The sequence below is a fragment of the Asparagus officinalis genome, chromosome 4 (genome assembly GCF_001876935.1).
Source record: "Asparagus officinalis chromosome 4, Aspof.V1, whole genome shotgun sequence".
Taxonomy (NCBI): Eukaryota; Viridiplantae; Streptophyta; class Magnoliopsida; order Asparagales; family Asparagaceae; genus Asparagus; species Asparagus officinalis.
The window spans coordinates 24,706,156-24,727,014 of NC_033797.1; the positions used below are offsets into that span (position 1 = coordinate 24,706,156).

The 20,859-nt window shown below is 41.2% G+C and overlaps 2 protein-coding genes across 2 annotated transcripts; both read right to left on the bottom strand.

Annotated features, from left to right (window-relative positions):
* On the bottom strand, positions 385-15,015 carry LOC109838368 (LRR receptor-like serine/threonine-protein kinase EFR). Its single transcript, XM_020406818.1, has 6 exons — positions 14,429-15,015; positions 14,217-14,383; positions 13,104-13,177; positions 8,372-8,863; positions 806-1,091; positions 385-698 (listed from the first exon to the last, which is right to left on the bottom strand). Exons 1-6 carry the CDS (start codon positions 15,013-15,015, stop codon positions 385-387), a joined length of 1,920 nt encoding a protein of 639 aa, XP_020262407.1.
* On the bottom strand, positions 17,311-20,792 carry LOC109839795 (probable LRR receptor-like serine/threonine-protein kinase At3g47570). The gene is made up of 2 exons (XM_020408292.1): positions 18,169-20,792; positions 17,311-17,747 (listed from the first exon to the last, which is right to left on the bottom strand). The coding sequence occupies exons 1-2, from the start codon at positions 20,774-20,776 to the stop codon at positions 17,368-17,370; spliced, it is 2,988 nt and encodes a 995-aa protein (XP_020263881.1). The 5' UTR covers positions 20,777-20,792; the 3' UTR covers positions 17,311-17,367.

Below are 20,859 nucleotides of genomic sequence, written 5' to 3' on the forward strand. Positions count from 1 at the left end.
TTGATACTGAACTACTATAAATCAAATTAAATGTATTATGTGGAGACATATATCCAATGGTGCCTCGTGTGCTTGTTGATCCTGCAAACCTACTATCGTCGATCATCAGTTTGGATATACCAAAGTCACTAACATGGGCAATCATGTTTTCGTCCAGCAACACATTGCTCGGCTTTATGTCACAATGCACTATAACGTGGGGATGACGATGGTGAAGATACTCAATTGCTTGCGCACATCCATCATTATATTTATCCTCTGGAGCAAGTTCAAGTAGTAGTCCTCAGAGTACAACCACTTCTCAAGACTTCCATTCGACATAAACTGAAGGATTAAAGCCTTGAAATCCAAGTTAGAACATGTGCTGATTATTCTCAAGATGTTTCAATGCCGAACAGCGCTCAAAGTATGACACTCTGCATCGAAACTTCTTGAAGCTCCATGAACATCTAAATTCAAGACCTTTACTGCAACGAGCAGTCCATCATTGAGTTGTGCTTTGAAGACTAAGCCAAAGCTGCTGGTTCCCAGTAAGTTGGCGTCACTGAAGTTATCAGTTGCAGCAACCAGCTCATGATAGGAAATCAATCGATGATTTGGCCATTTTATGTCATCATTAGTCGGGGGTTGAACTAGCCTTCTTTTCCAAAATCTCATAAGAAAGTACAAACATGTGAGAAGAAGAACAAAGCTGATAACTGGGAGGATAATTCTGAGCAAATGTAGTTTTTTATTTGAAGAAGTACTAGTATTTGTTGAGCACTGGGAAAGCCAAGTCTAGGCGCACCACAGAGTGCTAAACTACCCTCCAAAGTAGGAATACTGACATTTGAAAATACCCTACCACCAGGGATTTTCCCTGATAGTTTGTTGAAAGAGAAGTCGAGGATATTAAGATGACGAAGATTGGCTAGAGACTCCGGTATGGCACCCGAAAGAGAATTACATGATATGTTGATATAATTGATATTAATCAATCCCCCAAGTGATTCAGGAATTTGACCATGGAAATCATTACTAGAGAAATCTATATGAGAAAGCATATGAAGCTCACCTAATGTGCTTGAGATGTTACCTGAAAGCCTATTCTTCTGTTAAAGTAAGAGAGAAAGTCTTGGGTAAATTTCCCCTTGAGTTGAATATTGAGTGTGCACATATATTTATATAAGTAGAGGAGTGATGTGTGTTCTCATAACCAATGTGGGACTAAAAACCCACTACTAACACTATTATCAACAGACCCCCTCAAACCCATGTTAGATCAAACAAAGTGAGTTTGCGTACAAGAAACTGGAACCGATGAACATGTAAGGCCTTTGTGAAGAAATCTGCAAGCTCGTCGGCGGTGACACATGAGGAAGTAGAATTATTTTATCCTTGATAACTTGTTGATGGACAAAATGAGCGTCGATCTCAATGTGTTTGGTCCTCTCATGAAATACTGAATTATTAGCAATCTGGATGGCACTCTTATTATCACAATATAGAGGAGTAGGAGTCGAAACAAAAATACTGAAATCACTAAGAAGACGACGAAGATGAATAATCTCTTTAGATGTTTGGATATTGCACGATACTCTGTCTCGATGCTGGAAAGAGCAACAACATCTTATTTCTTACTCCGCCAAGAAATTAGGGAATCACCAAGAAATATATAATAACATGTGGTAGACTTTCTGGTAGTAGGATCACCAGCCCAATCAGCATCAGAATATGCACAAATCTCTAACTTGAATGTAGCAGGAAATAGAAGAGAGCGAGTGCTAGTAGCCCGGAGATACCGAAAAATCTGTAATAAGATAGCATAGTATACAGAACGTGGGGCACTAATAAATTGACTGACAATACCAACAGCATGAGAGATATCTGGTCGAGAGATGCACAGATAGACCAACTGGCCAATAAGATATCGATATCGGGTAGGATTAGATAGAGGCTCACCATCAGTAGAATGAAGTTTAACATTCTGTTGGAGTGGAGTATCTACAGTTGCATCATCAGTTAGCTCAACTCGATCTAGAATATCTGAGAGATACTTTTGCTGAGACAGTAGTACACCCCGCGGGCCTTAAAAAAATTTTAGACCAAGAAAATACCGAAGAGATCCAAGATCCTTCATGTGGAACTGTTGTTACAACTGAGATTTTGCAATACCGAAGAGATCCAAGATCCTTCATGTGGAACTGTTGTTACAACTGAGATTTTGCGTATTGTATACTAGCCACATCATCACTTGTAATGATCATATCATCTACATAGATGAGTAATAAAACTCTGCCACGCGATGTAGTGCGAACAAACAGAGAAGCATCTTGATGATTTTCCATAAAGACTGCTTTGAGCACGACATCACGAAAACAGTCAAACCAAGCACGGGGTGCCTGCTTGAGACCATAAACAGCACGGCGAAGGAGACATACATGTTCCAGAGGAATATTGGACCCTGAAGACAGTTGCATATATACTATCTCAGATAAAGAGCAATGGAGAAAAGCATTTTTGACATCTATCTGGTATAACGACCAATGATGAGCAGCAGCGATCGCAAGAAGAGTACGAATTATGGGCATCTGAGCAACAGGAGCAAATGTCTCCTCATAATCAATACTTTGTTGCTGAGTAAAACCTCGAGCCACTAAACGAGCTTTCCGACATTCAATGGTGTCATCAGGACGATATTTGACCTTATAAACTCATTTACTGTCAACTAAAAAGATGTCAGAGGGATAGGGAATGACATCTCAGGTATGTGTTTGCTGAAAGGCTTAAAATTCCTCAGCCATAACCTATCACCACTCTAAAAATTGAACGGCCTTTTGAAAGGACTTTGGCTCAACTGTAGTATGAATGGCAGTAAGAAAATTATAAAAGATAGATGAATATGAAGTAATCGAAGCATATCGTGTAGGCATGACATGTGGGCGTTTGCCTCGACAAAGAGCAAGAGGAAGCTCAGGCGGGGGAGATGCTGGCGCAGGTGCATGGAGGTCAATAATATTTTCTGGAGTGGGTGTCGTATATACGGGATAGGGATCAGATGGTAAAAGAGAAGGCTCGAGTAAGGGAGAGTCAACAAAAGGAGATGGAGAGATTTCAGGGAGATCTCGAAAGGAGAACCGACGTAAGGAAGTAGGTGATGCAGCTGATGGAGAAGCACGATCAGTAGTGTGGAGAAAATTAAAATCATCGAAAGTAGAATAAAATGGAGAATCCTCTTCGAACTGAACATGTCGAGATATATGAACTCGACGAGATGCGGGATCATAACAATGATAATCTCGATGTTCCAAACTAATTCCTAAATAGACACGGAGAATAGCTCTGGAAGGCAATTTATCACGTTTATGAGATGGCAGAAGAACGAAGCAGTGACAACCAAAAACGCGGACTAGATCATAACGGGAAGGATGAGTATAAACACGACTATGAGGAGTAGCATCAGAAAGAGAGCTAGATGGAGTGATATTAATAACATGAGTAGTAGTGAGAATGGCCTCAGCCCAGAAACGACGAGGAACAGAGTAAGAAATGAGCATGGATCAAGCGGTATCAAGAATATGATGATGTTTACGTTCAGCAATACTATTTTGCTCATGAGTGTAAGGACATAACTGTTGAAAGATAGTCCAATGAGAGGACATGATAGAGCGCATGATAGAGGATAGAGCGCATGATATAGGATAGGTACTCTTTGGCACAGTCAGAACGAAAAACTTTAATATTTAATACGAGCTTGCCACTGAGTGAAGATCATCGCAGTGAAGGCTTGATAAGCAGCATGTATGTCAGAGCGATTTTTAAGTAAGTAGACTCATGTATAACAAGAGAAATCATCAATAAAACTATAATAATATAAGTAGCTAGATGAAGAAGACAGAGGAGTTGGCCCTTAGATATCAGAATAGACCAAATCAAATAAGAAAGTAGAAACAGATGTGCTGATTGGAAACAGTAGAGCAGTGAATTTAGAGCGAATTTAGCCAATTTACAACCAGTACATAACTCAATATGAGAATGAGAGGATACATGACCAAGTACTCCGGACTGGATAAGACTTTTCAGCCTTTTATGAGATACATGACCAAGTCGTCTATGCCATAAATCTACGGAAAGCAAGAGAGATGATTTTGGACTTACAGAAGCAACAAGAGAACGTGGACGTATGGACTCTAAAAGATGAAGATATTCTAGAAAATAAAATTTGTGTCTTCTCTAGTCGGCCCTAACAGTCTTGCCCGTCTATGGATCCTGCACAATACAAGTATCAGAAGAAAATGAGACAAATAAGCTATCCATATATAAGGAGCTAACAGAAATTAAATTCAAACACAACTTAGGAGCCATATAGACGGAGCCAAGAGTTAGACGACCAGATGGGCCAGTTTGTGGCTTGATAAAACCATACTGAGCGATAGATAAAGGTTGACCAGTACCTATGTAGATAGGGGGAAAAGAAGAAGAAGTGGAGACAGAAGATAAGAGGGAGTCATTATGAGTCATATGAAAGAAATAACCAGAGTCAAAAATCCAGAGATCGTTCATACCAGAGACCGAAGGGTTGACTGAAGAACCAGCAATACGCATATCAGAGAGTTGTACAGTAGATGAAGAGGCTCTATGCTAAAGAGCATAAATTTGATGGCGAATATCAGAGAGTTGTGCAGCAGATGGAGATGTGGTATACTGAAGGGCTGCAAATTGACGGCTAATATTTGCAATAGCTTGAAGAGCCTCAATTTGACTGCGAATATCAGAGAGTGTGACGCCCCTGGGTTCACACAAGGCTACAGTCCAAGGTGAAACCAAGAATGTCAAACCTGCCATGCACCATACCGTGCAATAACATGTTTCACCATCACAATTAACATCTGTCTAGTAGAATCAATAACTGGTGTAGGTACAAAACAGGTAAAAGGTTATACAAGGAATACTGATGAAATGATAACAGTCACATAAATATCTCATCATCCAACAATACAGAAATACATAGCCAAAATCTGAGTAGATAAATCTGGAATACTCAACAAGTCTCATATACAAATGTCTGACAAGAAGGAAATAAGGCACATAGCCTTTACAACTTCTAGAACAATACTGCCAAATGTCTAATAAAAACTACAATGGAGCTCCAACATGAACAGAACTAGACAGCTAAACACTAAGGTGTGTCGCCATCAACCTGCGACTCTCCGGGCTCCTGGCTCGTTACCTGAAAGGGGGAGGGACAACGAGCGTCAAGCGCTAGCGAGCAACATCACAACCAACCCCAAGGGAATAGGGCTCGTTGTATAAGAAAATACAGTTATCACAAAACATATATATAGATATATATATAGGCAATTATCCTAGAAATGAACAATGGGCTTTAGTACTTAGGAAGTTTCAACACGGGCATAGGTACGTCGAGCGAAATAATCCAAACAAGGAAACCCTCATATATATACCTTGTATCCCAAATTGAAAATCCCTAAGTACCAAACCCGGAGTCTAATACGTGAACAGAAAATAAATAAAAGGAAAGACAACCCATCTCAGAACATAAGTAGAGTATCATGTGGTGTCCCATGCCATAAAATATCAAGTCGTATTCTACATAAGTGTCATTCCCAGTCTAGGTAGCTATCATGTCTTAACGGTATCAAAAAGTCGTGTTCCAAAACTCAAATGTGTACCATGCTCAAGGTTTGGCAAAAATGTCCAACACATGGACTAAAAGTGATGTAGGTCCAACACATGGACTGAATAGAATGCATGTCCAACACATGGACCAAGATGGTAAGTATCCAACACATGGATCAGAATAATGTATTGTCCAACACGTAGACTATAAATGAAGGAAATGTAATTTATCACTTGCATACATGTAAAAATACACCAAATCTAAACCCGCACGCATCCCGATGTACATGTCTAAACTCATGTCAAAAGTCAACCCACATGCACAGATAAATCATTAACGTGATAAACTAGGGTCAGGTTACCGAGGCGACCCCGAAAGACAACTTAAACAGATCAAGAATCTGTAAAACAGCTCATCAGTCGACTGATGTGTCGACTGATGACGTCAGTCGACTCATACGTCGACTGATGGAGCTCAGACAGCACAGCCTCAGCTCGCCAGTCGACTGACCAGTCGACCGAGAAGCTGAGAAAGCAGAATCAGCCTGTCAGTCGACTGATCAGTCGACTGATGGTTGAACAATTTGCCTGTCGGTCGACTGATCAGTCGACCGACAGACTGCAGATAATCTGTACAGGTTCTTATGTGCCAAAAATTTGATCCAAACTCATCCCCATTCAATTCTAAGATGAATCAGACGGATATTAACATGTATCGACTAACTGAAATCATAACTTTCACATACATATACATGAATAAAACTCTAATACATAAGTATTTATGTTAAAAAACCACTTCAAAATCAAAACCCATGTTAAATCTCTTAAAACATTTCCAGATCTGATTTTAATATTACAAACATTGTTGGTAGTCTATTTATTATACTGAAAATGCACATCTTCATGTTACACAATAAAAATCAATCTTTGTTACTCAAAATACGTTTATAGTCTCAATAGTATCTCAATAAAACATTCTGAAAAGTTTTAAAAGAATGGGACAAGGTTGCGCGAGATGTTACACTCGCCTCTGAAGGTGATGAAGGCGTTCCTGATCTGGGGGAGTGATTCCTTCTCGCTGCGCAAACTGAATGATCCCGACGAAAATCTCCAATTCGCTCCCAAATCACCAAGAACTATTTCCTAGAGGTTGAGAAATGAGAGGCTCATTGTCTTTGGTCTGTGAAGAGAGAGAGTGGATGATTTCGGGTGAAGGAGACTTATTATGCACCCTTAAACCAGACCCAATACACCGAATCAAAACAAAAACAGACCGCGAAACACTGTAAAAACTAGAAATGCAGCGAATCAGTCGACTGATTGTGTTCGACTGGATACAGTCAGTCGAATGATTGTGTTCGACTGATCTGGACATTTTCAGTTTTGTGCATGCTTTTGCCTTATTTGCCAAAACCATACAGCCACAAACTCTACAACCCATTACTTCATATCATCTCAAATAAATTGTTATCATGTACATCAATGACCTCAAGCTATTTATTAACTAAGAACTTAGTTTAGTTATAATAATTCATATATATTCATATACTTAAAAATTTTACGGGCGTTCTACAGAGACGTTTGCAGCATATGAGAGTGGTGGTATGCTGAGAGCGGTAATTTGACAGCCTAATATCTGCCCAATAATTTTGATGGTATGGGTTAACAGTGGTAGATGGTATAACATTGACCGATAATCCTGGTGTACTAGAGGATCGGGACTGAGGGGATCGCTGACTACGGTTAGCTCATGAGGAACGTAACTCAGGATGAAGATGGAAATATATCTCAAAGCGGTATCTCTCCTTCTTGCAATAGGTGCAAAAGAGTTTAGACCGAGCTTGAGAAGCAGGTGCCAGTGAAGAGGCCATAATAGTAGCAATTCAAAGTTCAAGATAATAATCCTTGAACGCAACCCGAATGTTTAAAGGAGAACCTGAAGGTTAATGTAGAAACCCGAAGGTTAAAATGTAAGAACCCTAAGGTTAAATTTGAACCCGAAGGTTATAGATGACTGTCAAATCTGAGAAAAAAATAAGTAACCGGCGACCAAGGTTGCCCGAAGATCGGCCATATCTGATGCTCACGTCAGAGACCTACAACGGATTAATGCCGATGTTGAGATGTTGAGACGTCAAGATGGATTGAAACGGCGATGCCGTTACTGACTGTGAAACGGCAATGCCATTTGTTTGAGGTCGAGAGACGTCTTGAAACGGTGATGCTGTTAATTTGAGACCGAGAGACGGTCTTGAAAAACCGCTATGTTGTAAATTTGAGATCAAGAGATTATCTTGAAACGGTAATGCAGTTAAAATAGAAACCGAATATTTAAAATATAACCCCGAAGATTAAAATGGAACCCGAAGGTTAAACGAGAACGCGAAATGCGTTAAGAGTCCGTAAAGCGGCAAGTCCAAAAATCTGACAGAGGAATGCAAAAAAACGTTAAACGACTGCAAAGCAGCAAGTCCAAGATTTGGCAAAAAATTGCAGAAGGGTTAAAAAAATTTATTGCAAGTGAAATAATAACCCTAGTTCTGATACCATGTTAAAGTAAGAGAGAGAGTTTTTGTTAAATTTCCCCTTGAGTTGAATATTGAGTGTGTACAAATATTTATATAAGTAGAGGAGGGTGAGGTGTGTTCTCACAACCAATATGGGACTAAAAACCCATTACTAACACTACTATCAACACTATTATCAACATCTTCGATACATCAAATTTGTCTAAGGCATTCAAGTTCTGCACCTCAGGAGTAATTCCACCATCTAAAGTATTTTGCGACAGGTTAAGTTCAGTCAATCCTTCTAAGCACCAAAATGCTTGAGGAACATTTGATGATAATTTGTTAACAGCCAGTGACAAGTGTTGTAGCTTACTGAGATTGCCAAGAGACTCAGGTATCCTTCCAGAGAGCAAATTCTCAGGAAGGCTCGGTACATTCAAGCTTATCATTTGACCGAGCTCAAAAGGGATCGGTCCAGTAATCCTATTCAAATCCATATACATCACTTGAAGATTTTGTAGGTTTGTGATCTCTGACGGTATTGATCCTGTCAGCTGATTTTTATAAAGAGTAAGAAAAATAAGGCCACTCAAGTTACCTAATCCTGCAGGAATCTTACCCTGTATCCTATTCTGCTCAGTGTGAAGATATTGAAGATTATGCAAGAGATTCCCTACAGAATCTGGAAGAAAACCTCCGATATTATTTTCTGAAATATCTATAAAGCGCAGATTCTTTCAGTTCGTAAGAGATGTGATGAACTCAAGCCCCCCACTTAGTTGGCTCTGTGCTAAATACAATCCTGCAAGTTGTGGCATAAACTTTCCAAGTGCATCAGGCAATGGCCCTGTCAGTTTGTTGTCATAGAGCGAAAGACCGTTAAGCTTAGAGGCATTCAGTATAGACATAGGTATTGTACCTGTTAAACCATTATTAGCCAAGTTTAGTTCTTGCAGGTTTAGTAAATTTCCCAGCTCACCAGGAATTGTCCCTTCCAGGTTATTTTGCCCGATTGTGTTAGTCTAAGGTGTAGACCCAAAGTTCGAGATGAAAGCTGGAATCAAAAGGACGAGAAAACGAGCAAACAGAACAGCGGTCGACCGGGTCAGTCGACCGGGTCGGTCGACCGCGAACGTGCACAGGAGCAAGGAGGGCTTGGATCAGGTCGCGGTCGACCGGCCCGGTCGACCGCCAAAACCCTGTAGGAGAAACTGCTCTCGGGTTTTGCATCGGTCGACCGCGCCGGTCGACCGCCAAACTCTCTGGAGTCCGTTCGGTCGACCAGTCCTGTTCTGCTGGGGTTTGTTATAAATACCCAAACGTTTCTAGGGTTTGTAGGACATCAAAAAGAGAGCTTTTTGGCTGCTAAGAGAGAGAGAATCTCAGAGAGATTTACCCCTTGTTTGAGAGCTTGTATTTTCTTCTTCAATTAATAGAAAGATTGTGTGGTGTGGCTCCCGAGGACGTAGGCACGTTGCCGAACCTCGTTAAATCTCTGTGTTCATCTCCTTTACTGTTTTTTTGCAAGTTAGATCTTTATTTGTGGTTTTATTCCTACTTTCCTACTTTCAACACAAGGTCCGGAAGGGCAAGGGTTCGATTGATTGTTTCGAATCCCCAACAACTGGTATCAGAGCTTCGTTCAGCAATTTGTGTGAAAGCCATGGCAGAGGAAAGCAAATCAAAGATTGAGAAGTTCGACGGATCGGATTTCGCCTACTGGAAGTCGCAGATGGAGGACTATCTGTACCAGAAGGACTTGTATCGCCCGCTGATGGGCAAGGAAAAGGGAAAGAAGAAAGAGGAGTCAGATGGTGATTGGGAGGTACTGGATAGGAAGGCTCTAGGGCAAATCCGGTTGTCGCTCGCCAAATCAGTAGCCCACAATATTCTGAAGGAGAAGACGACGGTGGGGCTTATGGAAGCGCTCGCGAAGATGTACGAGCAACCGTCGGCAGCAAACAAGGTGCATCTAGTCAAAACTCTTTTCAACCTCAAGATGGCAGAAGGACGGTCCTTCACGATGCACCTCAGCGAGTTCAACACGATTGTTGATCAACTTATCTCCGTGGACATCACGTTCGATGACGAAGTGCAGGCCCTTCTACTACTATCGCAGTTGCCGGATAGTTGGGCAGGTTGTGTGACGGCAATCAGCAATTCGGCGGGGAAAGAGAAGTTGAAGCTGAATGAGGTTGTTAGCATGATTCTATCCGAGGAGGGTAGAAGGAAATCATCCGAATCAGAAGGTTCAGGTTCAGCCCTAAGTTTCGAGCAGAGAAGCAGAAGCCAGAAGAAAGGGAACCAAAACAGGAATCGGTGGAAATCAGTGAAGAAGAGGCCGAACTCGAAGGTTAGGTCTATCAAAGGGAAGTGTTGAAACTGCGGCCAGGAGGGCCATATGTCTTCGGGGAAGTGTTGGAACTACGGCCAGGAGGGCCATATGTCTTCGGTCTGTAAAGCACCAAAGAAGGATACGGGTGAGCAGGAGGCTCATATCGTGCAGGATACCTTGATCCTTGCTATGGATAGAGACTCTGATTCTTGGGTCATCGACTCAGGAGCCTTTGGTAAAGTATACTTGGGGGATAATGAACCTTGCAATATTGTTGGAAAGGGCGACGTTCAGATACAGATAAAGGGCTCTAAGTGGAACTTGAAGAACGTGAGACACGTGCCGAAGCTGAAGAGGAATCTTGTTTCGGTGGGACAGCTTGGAGCAGAAGGCTACGTTTCGACATTCACCGGGGATTCGTGGAGAATCTCCAACGGTACGATGGTTGTTGCCCGAGGCAATAAAACAGGAACTCTCTACCTCACTTCACATGCGAGTGACACCCTCACAATTACAGCTGGCAAGGAGTATAGATCTGTGGCACAATAGGCTGGGGCACATGAGCGAGAAGGGGATGAAAATTCTACATTCACAAGGAAAGCTAACCGGGATCGACACCGTGGAAGTCGGGGTTTGTGAAGACTGCATCTTTGGGAAGCAAAAGAGGGTTAGTTTCCAGAAGGGTGGAAGGCCACCTAAGGCTCAGAAGCTAGAGTTGATTCATACAGATGTATGGGGCCCAGCCAGTGTGTCTTCTTTTGGCGGTTCGAGATACTACGTCACCTTTATCGACGATCACTCGAGGAAGGTGTGGGTTTACTTCATGAAGCACAAGTCAGAGGTGTTCGAGATCTTCAAGAAGTGGAAGGCCATGGTCGAGAACGAGACAGATCTGAAGGTGAAGTGCTTAAGATCAGATAATGGTGGAGAATACGAGCTGGAGGAGTTCAAGAGGTTCTGTGCTACGAATGGGATTCGCTTAGAGAGGACTACTCCAGGGACGCCGCAGCAGAACGGCATTGCAGAGAGGATGAACAGGACCTTGACAGAGCGTGCGCGGAGCATGCGATTACATGCAGGTCTGCCTAAGACATTTTGGACGGATGCGGTGCATACGGCAGCATACCTTATTAATCACGGGCCATCAGTTCCATTAGATTTTGGGATTCCAGAGGAGGTTTGGAGTGGAAAGAAGATAAATCTCTCACACTTGCGGGTATTTGGTTGCGTGGCTTATGTTCATATCAGTGACCATGTCAGGGACAAGCTAGAAGCTAAGTCACAGAAGTGCACATTCATTGGATACAGCATTAATGAGTTCGGGTATCGCCTTTGGGATGAGAAGAATAGGAAGATCATCAGGAGCCGGGATGTGATATTCAATGAGGAGGTGATGTACAAGGACAGGGATAATGCCAAGGATAGCCAAAGCAGTGGGAACAGCACTACGGATATAGGTGGATCCGAGTACATGGATTTGGAGGAACTTCTAGATGGGGACGACGATGTCAGTTCTGACCGTAGAACAGAGGAGACTACAGGTGCAGAAGCTACTACCCAGGGCGTGGAGCCTAGGAGGTCATCTAGGGTACCCAAACCAAATCCCAAATACCTCTCGTCACTTGATTATCTACTCTTAACAGATAGCGGAGAACCGGAGTGTTATGAAGAGGCAGTGCAAGTGAGTGAATCTCAGCAGTGGGAGCATGCGATGCAGGAGGAGATGGATTCTCTACTCACTAATGAGACATGGGAGTTAGCCCAGCTACCTGCGCAGAAGAAAGCCTTGCACAATAAATGGGTCTACCGGGTCAAGCAGGAGAGTGATGGAAGCAAGAGATTCAAGGCCAGATTAGTAGTGAAAGGGTTTCAACAACGGGAAGGAGTGGACTACACGGAGATATTTTCCCCTGTTGTGAAACTCACAACCATCAGAGTGGTGTTGAGTTTGGTAGCTGCAGAAGACCTCTTCCTTGAGCAGTTAGATGTGAAGACTGCCTTTCTTCATGGTGACTTGGATGAAGAAATCTACATGAAGCAGCCTGTTGGCTTCATTGAAGAAGGAAAGGAAGAGATGGTGTGCAAGCTCAAGAAGAGCTTATATGGTTTGAAACAGGCTCCGAGACAGTGGTATAAGAAGTTTGATAACTTCATGCAGAACAATGGCTACAGAAGATGCAATTCGGATCATTGCTGTTATTTCAAAAGGTTCGAGTCCAGCTTCATTATTTTGTTATTATATGTTGATGACATGTTGGTAGCAGGACCGTGTTTAGAAGAGATAAACAGTTTGAAGAGGCAGCTAGCAAAGGAATTTGCAATGAAGGATCTGGGTGCAGCGAAGCAGATTCTAGGGATGCGAATCAGTAGGGATGAAGCTGAAGGGACATTGAGTTTGAGCCAAGCTGAATACATTGAGAAGGTACTTCAGAGGTTCAACATGCAGAATGCTAAAGTTGTTAGCACACCCCTTGGAAGTCAGTTCAAGCTATCTGAGGAGCAATCGCCTAAGACAGATGCAGATAGAGAGCATATGAGCAGGGTGCCATATTCTTCGGCCATTGGGAGTCTCATGTACGCGATGGTTTGCACGAGACCGGACATCGCCCATGCAGTGAGAGTTGTGAGCAGATTTGCAAGCAATCCAAAGAAGCAGCATTGGGAGGCCGTGAAGTGGATAATGCGGTACTTGAGAGGGACAACAAAAAAACCACTATGTTTTCAGGAGGAAGGAGTTGGTGCTGCAGGGACACGTGGATGCGGACTTCGCCGGTGATCATGATACGAGACGAAGCACCACGGGGTATGTTTATACCTTAGCGTCGACAGCAGTGAGCTGGGTCTCACGTCTGCAGAAGATTGTGACTTTATCTACAACCGAGGCTGAGTATGTCGCGGTGACTAAAGCAAGTAAGGAGATGATCTGGTTGAACGGGTGCTTGGAAGAGTTGGATCTAAAGCAAGGAAGAGGAGTTCTTTATTGTGATAGCCAGAGCGCTATACATCTTGCCAAGAATCTAGTATATCATGCCAGAACGAAGCACATCGATGTCAAATACCATTTTATACGCTCGCTGATTGAAACGAAAAGTTGCATTTGATAAATTGGGGAGTCAAAATCTGACGGACATGTTGACGAAGGCAGTCACCATTGAGAAACTGGAGTTGTGCGCAACTTCAGTTGGCCTTCACGAGTAGAAGACAAAGGCGGAGCCACACTACGAGGATCGGCGAGATCGTCGGGATATTGTTGATTGAAGGAAGAATTTTTTTCGGGGGAAAAGATACATGCGAAGAAGGGGAGAGTTCGGGGAAACTCATTGCAGGCACTTTGGTCTCCAAGTGGGAGATTGTTAGTCTAAGGTGTCTGTTCGGTCGACCGGACGTAGTTTTGGCAGTTTCCTGTTCCGCTTGGGATTTTGTTTCAACCAGGATTCTATATATACCCCAAACGATTTTAGAGTTTGTACTACATCAAAAGAGAGCTTTTTGACTGCAAAGAGAGAGAGAATCTCAGAGAGATTAACCCCTTGTTTGAGAGCTTGTATTTTCTTCTTCAATTAATAAAGAGATTGTGTGGTGTGGCTCCCGAGGACGTAGGCACGTTGCCGAACCTCGTTAAATCTGTGTGTTCATCTCCCTTACTGTTTTCTGCAAGTTAGATCTTTATTTGTGGTTTTATTCCTACTTTCCTACTTTCAACACAAGGTCCGGAAGGGCAAGGGTTCGATTGATTGTTTCGAATCCCCAACAGATTGCGAGGTCTAATAGCTGAGTGAGATTTCCTAGAGAGATTGGTATCTTTCCATTAAACTGATTCGCTTCGAGATACAAAACTATGAGTTCTGGCAAGTCTCCAAGCCATCCTGGTATATTCCCACTAAACTCATTGTAAGCCAAATCCAATATCTGTAGATTCCTGAACCGAGAAATGCCCAAATGTATCATTTTTTACCTGATTAACCGAGAAATATCCAAAGGCATTTCTCCTGCAAACTGATTAACTGACATGGAGAGCTCCTGGATTTGAGGGGGGACATCAAATGTATCATTTTTTACCAGTAAAGGACCCAACAGGTTGTTTCGGCCAAAGTAGATAAATTTCAATGACGACATGTTGAAAAAGTTGGGAGGAATTGAACCAGAGAGGTGATTACGATTGAGAACGAAGAGAGAGAGCCGAGACAAAAAACAAAGGGATTCTGGGATTGTACCAGAGAAGCTGTTATTGCTGAGGTCTAAGCGAGAGAGGAAAGTGAGGTTGGAGATTTGAGGAGGAATGGTGCCAGAGAGTGAGAAACTTGTGAGCTCGATGGCTGTAACTCGCTGGTGTCTGCGGCTGCAGGATACGCCAATCCAATTGCAAGAGGAAGTGTTGGTTGTCCAGCTGACGGATAAAATGTGTTGTGGATCAACAACATGGTTCTTGAAGGCTAGTAGAGACTGGAGGTCAGTGAAGTTGTTGTGTTGCAATGATGTGACTAAAGGATAAGGAGAGGAGAGTAGCAAGAGGATGAAGAGTTTGATGACCATGAGTAGCTCCAGCTCCATGGAAAACTGAGAGAAAAAGTTTAAAGGGCCTTGTTATATTTGCTAAGAGGTGACCTGCACGTTATTGTGGTGGAAATTAAGATAAAGACATTTTGAAAATTGAAGATGGCGTGCACCAGAGGGATATCATATATTGTTCCTGTTGTGTGCAGAAATGTCATAGGAACAGAATATATTTGCAGTCCTTTTGAAATTTCCAAGTCCTCACTCAAGACTTTTATGAAGACTAATCTATCTCAAGAAGATCAGTTTTTCCCCACTTAATAAAGAAAATAATCATATTCCTCCACTAAGGATATGTAACAGATGCATAGCCAAAAAGATTAAGACCGATATACCAACTCGCTGAAGGAGAGGTCCAGAGTAAGGATATAACAAATTAGCCGAGACGATAAATCCACCGAGTAACTCAGCTATCTGACCTTGGAACAAATTATTAGAAAAATCTAGGTATGTGATCATTTGGATTAACCAGTTGAGTTAATTGTGAGTATTCTCAAAGATCTGGTATCTACGGCTTGTGTTTCTAAGGGTGCATTGATTTTAACATGTGAGATTAATGTTCAATGACAACTATTTGTATTTGTGCATGTCTTCTGATAAGTTTTGATTACGACTGCATGCTTCTTTGGATACTTACAGGGCAATATCATGTTGGCGCATGTGGTTAAATCTGGAATAATACAGATATATAACAGCAAAAACTGAACAGAAAACTAAAGTGTAATAATTTAAAATTATTCAACTCAGCTGTTGTGCGTTTGTAAAACACTGTGCTTAAAATATTATTTGGCCTACTCCGGTGCACGCAAGAATCCCAAGGCCAAATTGCTTCCAGGAACAGCAGTCCAGTACTCTGGTGTGCACCAACCCAGTACTGTCAAGATCTTCTCGATCTATCAGGCAAAAATCTCCTTGATCTATCAGGCAAAGATCTCCTCGATCTATAAGACCTTCTAGGTCTAGGCATTGTTCCTACGAGCACTAGCTATTCTACAACAAATATATCTGTAAATATTGATTGTTGTTTTTGGAATGAATTTTCCTTAAGGATTTAAGGTCTATTTATAGCGTTTGGAAAAATAATATGCACTAATAAAATAATATATTTTACTATGCATGTGAGGCCCACGTACTAATTTTTCTTCGGTGGGGCCACCACTTTATTCGAATTTCAAATTTGGCTGCTTCTTTTTCAAAGATGGTGGCTGTTAAAGAAACTCATGGGCGGCTGTTACACAAAAAACAAAATATCCAACATACCAATCTGTTCCTGATGCCTTCTGATTATTGAGAGCAAAAGAAATGTTCGAAGAGATTCAGATAAAGGACTTAGTCAGGCATTGTCAAAATTTTCAGAGTATCTCGTAGTTGGTCATGGGTAATGACTAATTTTATATGTACATGTTTCCTTAAGGATTATTCGAAATATATGTCTCTTATAAAATATCTGTACATTTCCACAGTTTGTGAATCTTAGGCCTTGCTAGAGCCGGCAATCTCTAGCTAAGGATATGGGACCATCAACCATTTATAGTAGCACAATAGTAGCCCTTTTTGAGTGCCTAGGGATGACAAATTTTAAACCCTGTCCTTGTCAAATTCCAGTAGTGTCTGGTTAAATATCTTTCAACGTGTCACATGTTAGAATACAAAAATATAACCCTCAACCATCACCATAACTTTAGATTTTTGGTGTAACGGCTAGAGTGATTAAAATAGCATTGGAACAACCTATGTTCAAATCCCACCAGCCACTAATTTATAAATTTAAAGCAGACTTTCTAAATAATGATAAATATATAACATCACAGGTCTAGGATCAAAGCTCACTTATAACATTAGACTATAGAGTGTGGACAGATCTGAGGTCAGACCCATTTTGACTTTAGGACTTCAAGAATGGTGTCTACTTTTGACAATAATTAATTTTTCCTCAAGAACAAGTCAATGAATCTAGTTATACTCCACCAAGTTCAAATATTTATGAACATTGTATGAAGAACAAATTCAAGCGATACAGCCCACAAAGAATAAATGGTTTCAGTAATGGATATCTAGTCAAGGTTTGATCCGAAGAGCAGTAGCTTTAGACTTTAGACCACAGCTTTCAGCAGTTGAGACTCATAGAAAGCTCTGTAGATTAATCATTGGCCGTTAAATGCAATGAATATTTGGCGTTCATTTCGTATCGTTGAAATCTTGAGCATTATTTACAAACAGAAAAGCTAGATTTTTGCATGTGAAGGCAGAAGAGTTCACGCCAATTTATTGAAAAATTCTTTATGGCAATGATTGATAAACTTAGGAACCAAATAAACAAATTTTAGTAACATCTCCAATAATGTCATCCTAGTTCACTCTACTCCGTAACTTTGACAAGTATTCCTCTTTTATCTTCTGCAATCTTGGAACAACATCTGTCATCAAAAGCCTTTCATTAGGCAAATCTCTTGAACACGACAATCCCAGCTCTATAATTGAAGTCAAGCATTGACGAACAATACTCAAGTATTCAGATAGTTGCATATCGACAGAATCATCTCTCAAGAGATTGAAATCAACAATCTCCAGTATTTTTGCAGGATATGCACTAATTACCCACTGCCTTAGGCTTGATTCTCCACTGAACATTACATCAGTTGGTTTTTTTCCGGTGAATGTTTCGAGCAGAAGAATACCGAAACTATAGATGTCGCTCCTTCTTGTTACATTTCCTGAGCTTCCATATTCTGTAGAAGAGAATAGTAGCCAAGGAACGCTCATAATCAGGTTCTAATCAATGTAAACTTAACTTATTGGTTATTATACTTCAACAGGCATCAGGCGAAAATATTTGGTTGGACCTTTTAAGTCTAAACTGAAAGCAATTATTCATTTCTCCACTTATAAACAACACTGAAATTTAGCATTGAACTGTAGCAAAACAAGAACAATTTAACAGTATTTCACAGCAAAAATTTGAAAGAAAAATCCCCAAGTGAAAGGAGAACTAGTAAGAAATTGATTTTTAGGCAAATTTAACAGTGACATAATGGAAGGTGTGAAAATTTCGGGTTTTATCTGGACAAATATAAACTTACAGGTAAAGAAGTTTAAAACTAGTGAAACTTAGGGTATTAAACCGCAAGTAAGCCTAAACTATTTCCTTACCTGGAGCAATATAGCCAATGGTCCCCGATGTGCTGGCTGATACTATAGACTTGCCACCAGAGATTAGTAGCTTAGCAATCCCAAAATCACTCACATATGCAGTCATGTTCTCATCCAACAACACATTGCTTGGCTTTATATCAGAATGAACAACAACATAATGATGATGATGATGAAGATACTCCAATGCCATCGAAACATCCACCATTATGTTCACCCTTTGGAGTACGCTCAATTTGTGATAATGAGAGTGCAACCATTGCTCAAGACTTCCATTTGACATAAATTGGAGGATCAAAGCCTTGAAATCCAAGTTAGAACATGTGCTTATAATTTTCACAAGATTTCTATGACGAAGCATGCTCAAAGCGCTACATTCTACGTCGAAGCTCTTTGATGCCCCTTCAACATCTAAACTCAATACTTTTACCGCAGTTACCAAACCATCATCTAAGCTTGCTTTGAAAACCGAACCAAAGCTCCCGGTTCCTAATAAGTTGGCATTGCTGAAATTATTTGTGGCACGAACCAGCTCGTGATATGAAATCATTCTATAGTTATTTGCAAACAATGTGTTCCCTTGAGGAGGAATCTTGGCTTGACCCATTAGATACCTTCTAAGTATGAGAAAGAAGAAAGCAAGTAGAATCAAAGCAGCAGCAACTGCTGGAATGATATATTTCAAGAAATGTTTTTTCCCTGTACCAGTAGTACCAGCTTTTGCACAAGGTGGAAAATTCAATTCAGATTTTCCACAAAGTGCCTCGTTTCCTCTTAAAATTGCAGTGCTTGAGTTTGAGAACACTCTACCTTGTGGAATTTGACCTTCCAATTTGTTGAAAGAGAGGTCTAAAACACTTAGATAACGAGGAGTTCCAAAGGTTTTGGGTATGACACCGGATAGGAAATTATACGAAAGATTCATATACTCAATATTGAGCAGTTTACCCAAAGATTGAGGAATCTGACCATCTAATGAGTTACTAGAAAGATCTAGAGAGCTAACCATCTCCATGCCCCCTAAGTTACTTGGAATTGTACCTGTGAGCTGATTCTTCGACAAATCCATTGCGTTTAAAGCCCCCAAATTCCCAAATTCTGCAGGAATCAAGCCATCTAGCAAATTTCTTGAAAGATCCAAAGCAATAAGGCCTCTCAGGTTTCCCAAGCTCTTGGGAATTCTTGATGATAACATATTTCCAGATAATAACAAAGACTGTAAGCCCCTCATATTTGCCAATGTGCTCGGTATTGGTCCAGAGAGTGCATTTTGTTGAAGATTTAGGGTATTCAAGCTTGTTAATAAACCGAGCTCAGATGGAATTGATCCGTTTATTTTGTTATCGACCAAGTGCAATACCTGAAGTGTCTTTGATCTCATAAGACCAATGGGTATTTCTCCATTCAGCTCATTTCTTGCTAGAGAAAGAAGGAGGAGACTGCTCAGATTCCCAAATGCTGCAGGAATATTTCCTCTTATATGGTTGTCTGCCAAGTTAAAATTCTGAAGAGTCGCTGAGAGATTTCCTACTGAATCTGGAAGAACACCATCCAGCTCATTGTTCACTAATGAAACAGACACTAAACTCTTGCAATTGGAAAGAGAATTTATGAATGGAAGCCCTCCAGATAATTGATTCTGGCCCAAAAACAAAGTTTTAAGTAGCGGCAGAGAATACCCAATAGAAGCAGGCACGGATCCAGTGAGATTATTGGCAGAAAGAGAGAGGATACTAAGAGATGAAACATTCAAGAGAGCTAGCGGTATCGAACCTGTCAGCTTGTTTCTTGCCAGGTTTAGAAATTGCAGGTTCAATAAGCCCGCCAGTTCTCCAGGAATGTTTCCTTCAAGCTTGTTAAAATTCAGGTCTAACGTTAAAAGCTCAGTCAGATTGCCAAGAGAGATTGGAATTTTTCCAATAAGTTGGTTTCCAGAGAGAGATAACCCTGTCAACTTTGATAATTGGCCAAGCTCAGTTGGTATAATTCCAGTAAAAGAATTATTAGACAGTGACAGTGTCTGCAGGTTCTGACAGCGAGCAAAGCTGACAGGTGTCTTACCTGTCAACAAATTTGCTGATACAGAGAAAAACTTTAGCCTGGGGAGCATAAAGCTCTGATTATAAGGGAGAGAACCTGACAGACTATTAGATAGGAAGGAGACTGTAACTAACGAAGACACGTTGAAAATGCCGATAGGAATAGACCCCATTAGCGAATTTTGCTCTAAGGCAAGAAACTTAAGTCGAGTAAGTTGGGCTAAAGATTCAGGAATTATACCAAAGAGAGAGTTGGCGCTGAGGTCAAGGAAAGATAAGAATGAGAGATTGCCGATAGAAGGATGGATGGTTCCCTGTAATGAGAAGTTGTAGAGATTGAGTGATGAAACTCTCTGGGGATGTCGTCGGCTGCAGCTGACACCGATCCAAGTGCAGTATGAGGTGTCGGTTGTCCAGTTTGAATCCAGAATGCGCAAAGGATCGGTCATTTGAGATTTGAAATCTAATAGATAGTTGAGGTCAGTGAAGTTGCCGAGCTTTGTTGATGATGCTAATAGCAACAAGGGGAGGAATGCTGTGATCATGAAGAGGAAGGGAGAGAGAGCCATGAGGTTCTCTTTGCTCTTTCAGAGACTACGATGAAGTTGGAAGATGTTAAAAGAGTCTGTGTCGTTATAAGAGTATGAGTCGG

Coding starts and splice junctions, on each gene's coding strand:
- LOC109838368 (XM_020406818.1), bottom strand. CDS start 15,015: ATGGAGCTGGAGCTACTCATGGTCATCAAACTCTTCATCCTCTTGCTA. Junction 13,178..14,216: donor GCTATTAGACCTCGCAATCT/GTTGGGGATTCG, acceptor CTGAAAACATAG/TGGTTTTTTTGTTGTCCCTC. Junction 8,864..13,103: donor ATGCTGCTTCTTTGGATTGC/TTGCAAATCTGC, acceptor ACGAACTGAAAG/AATCTGCGCTTTATAGATAT.
- LOC109839795 (XM_020408292.1), bottom strand. CDS start 20,776: ATGGCTCTCTCTCCCTTCCTCTTCATGATCACAGCATTCCTCCCCTTG. Junction 17,748..18,168: donor CATTGGCTATATTGCTCCAG/GTAAGGAAATAG, acceptor TCTCTTCTACAG/AATATGGAAGCTCAGGAAAT.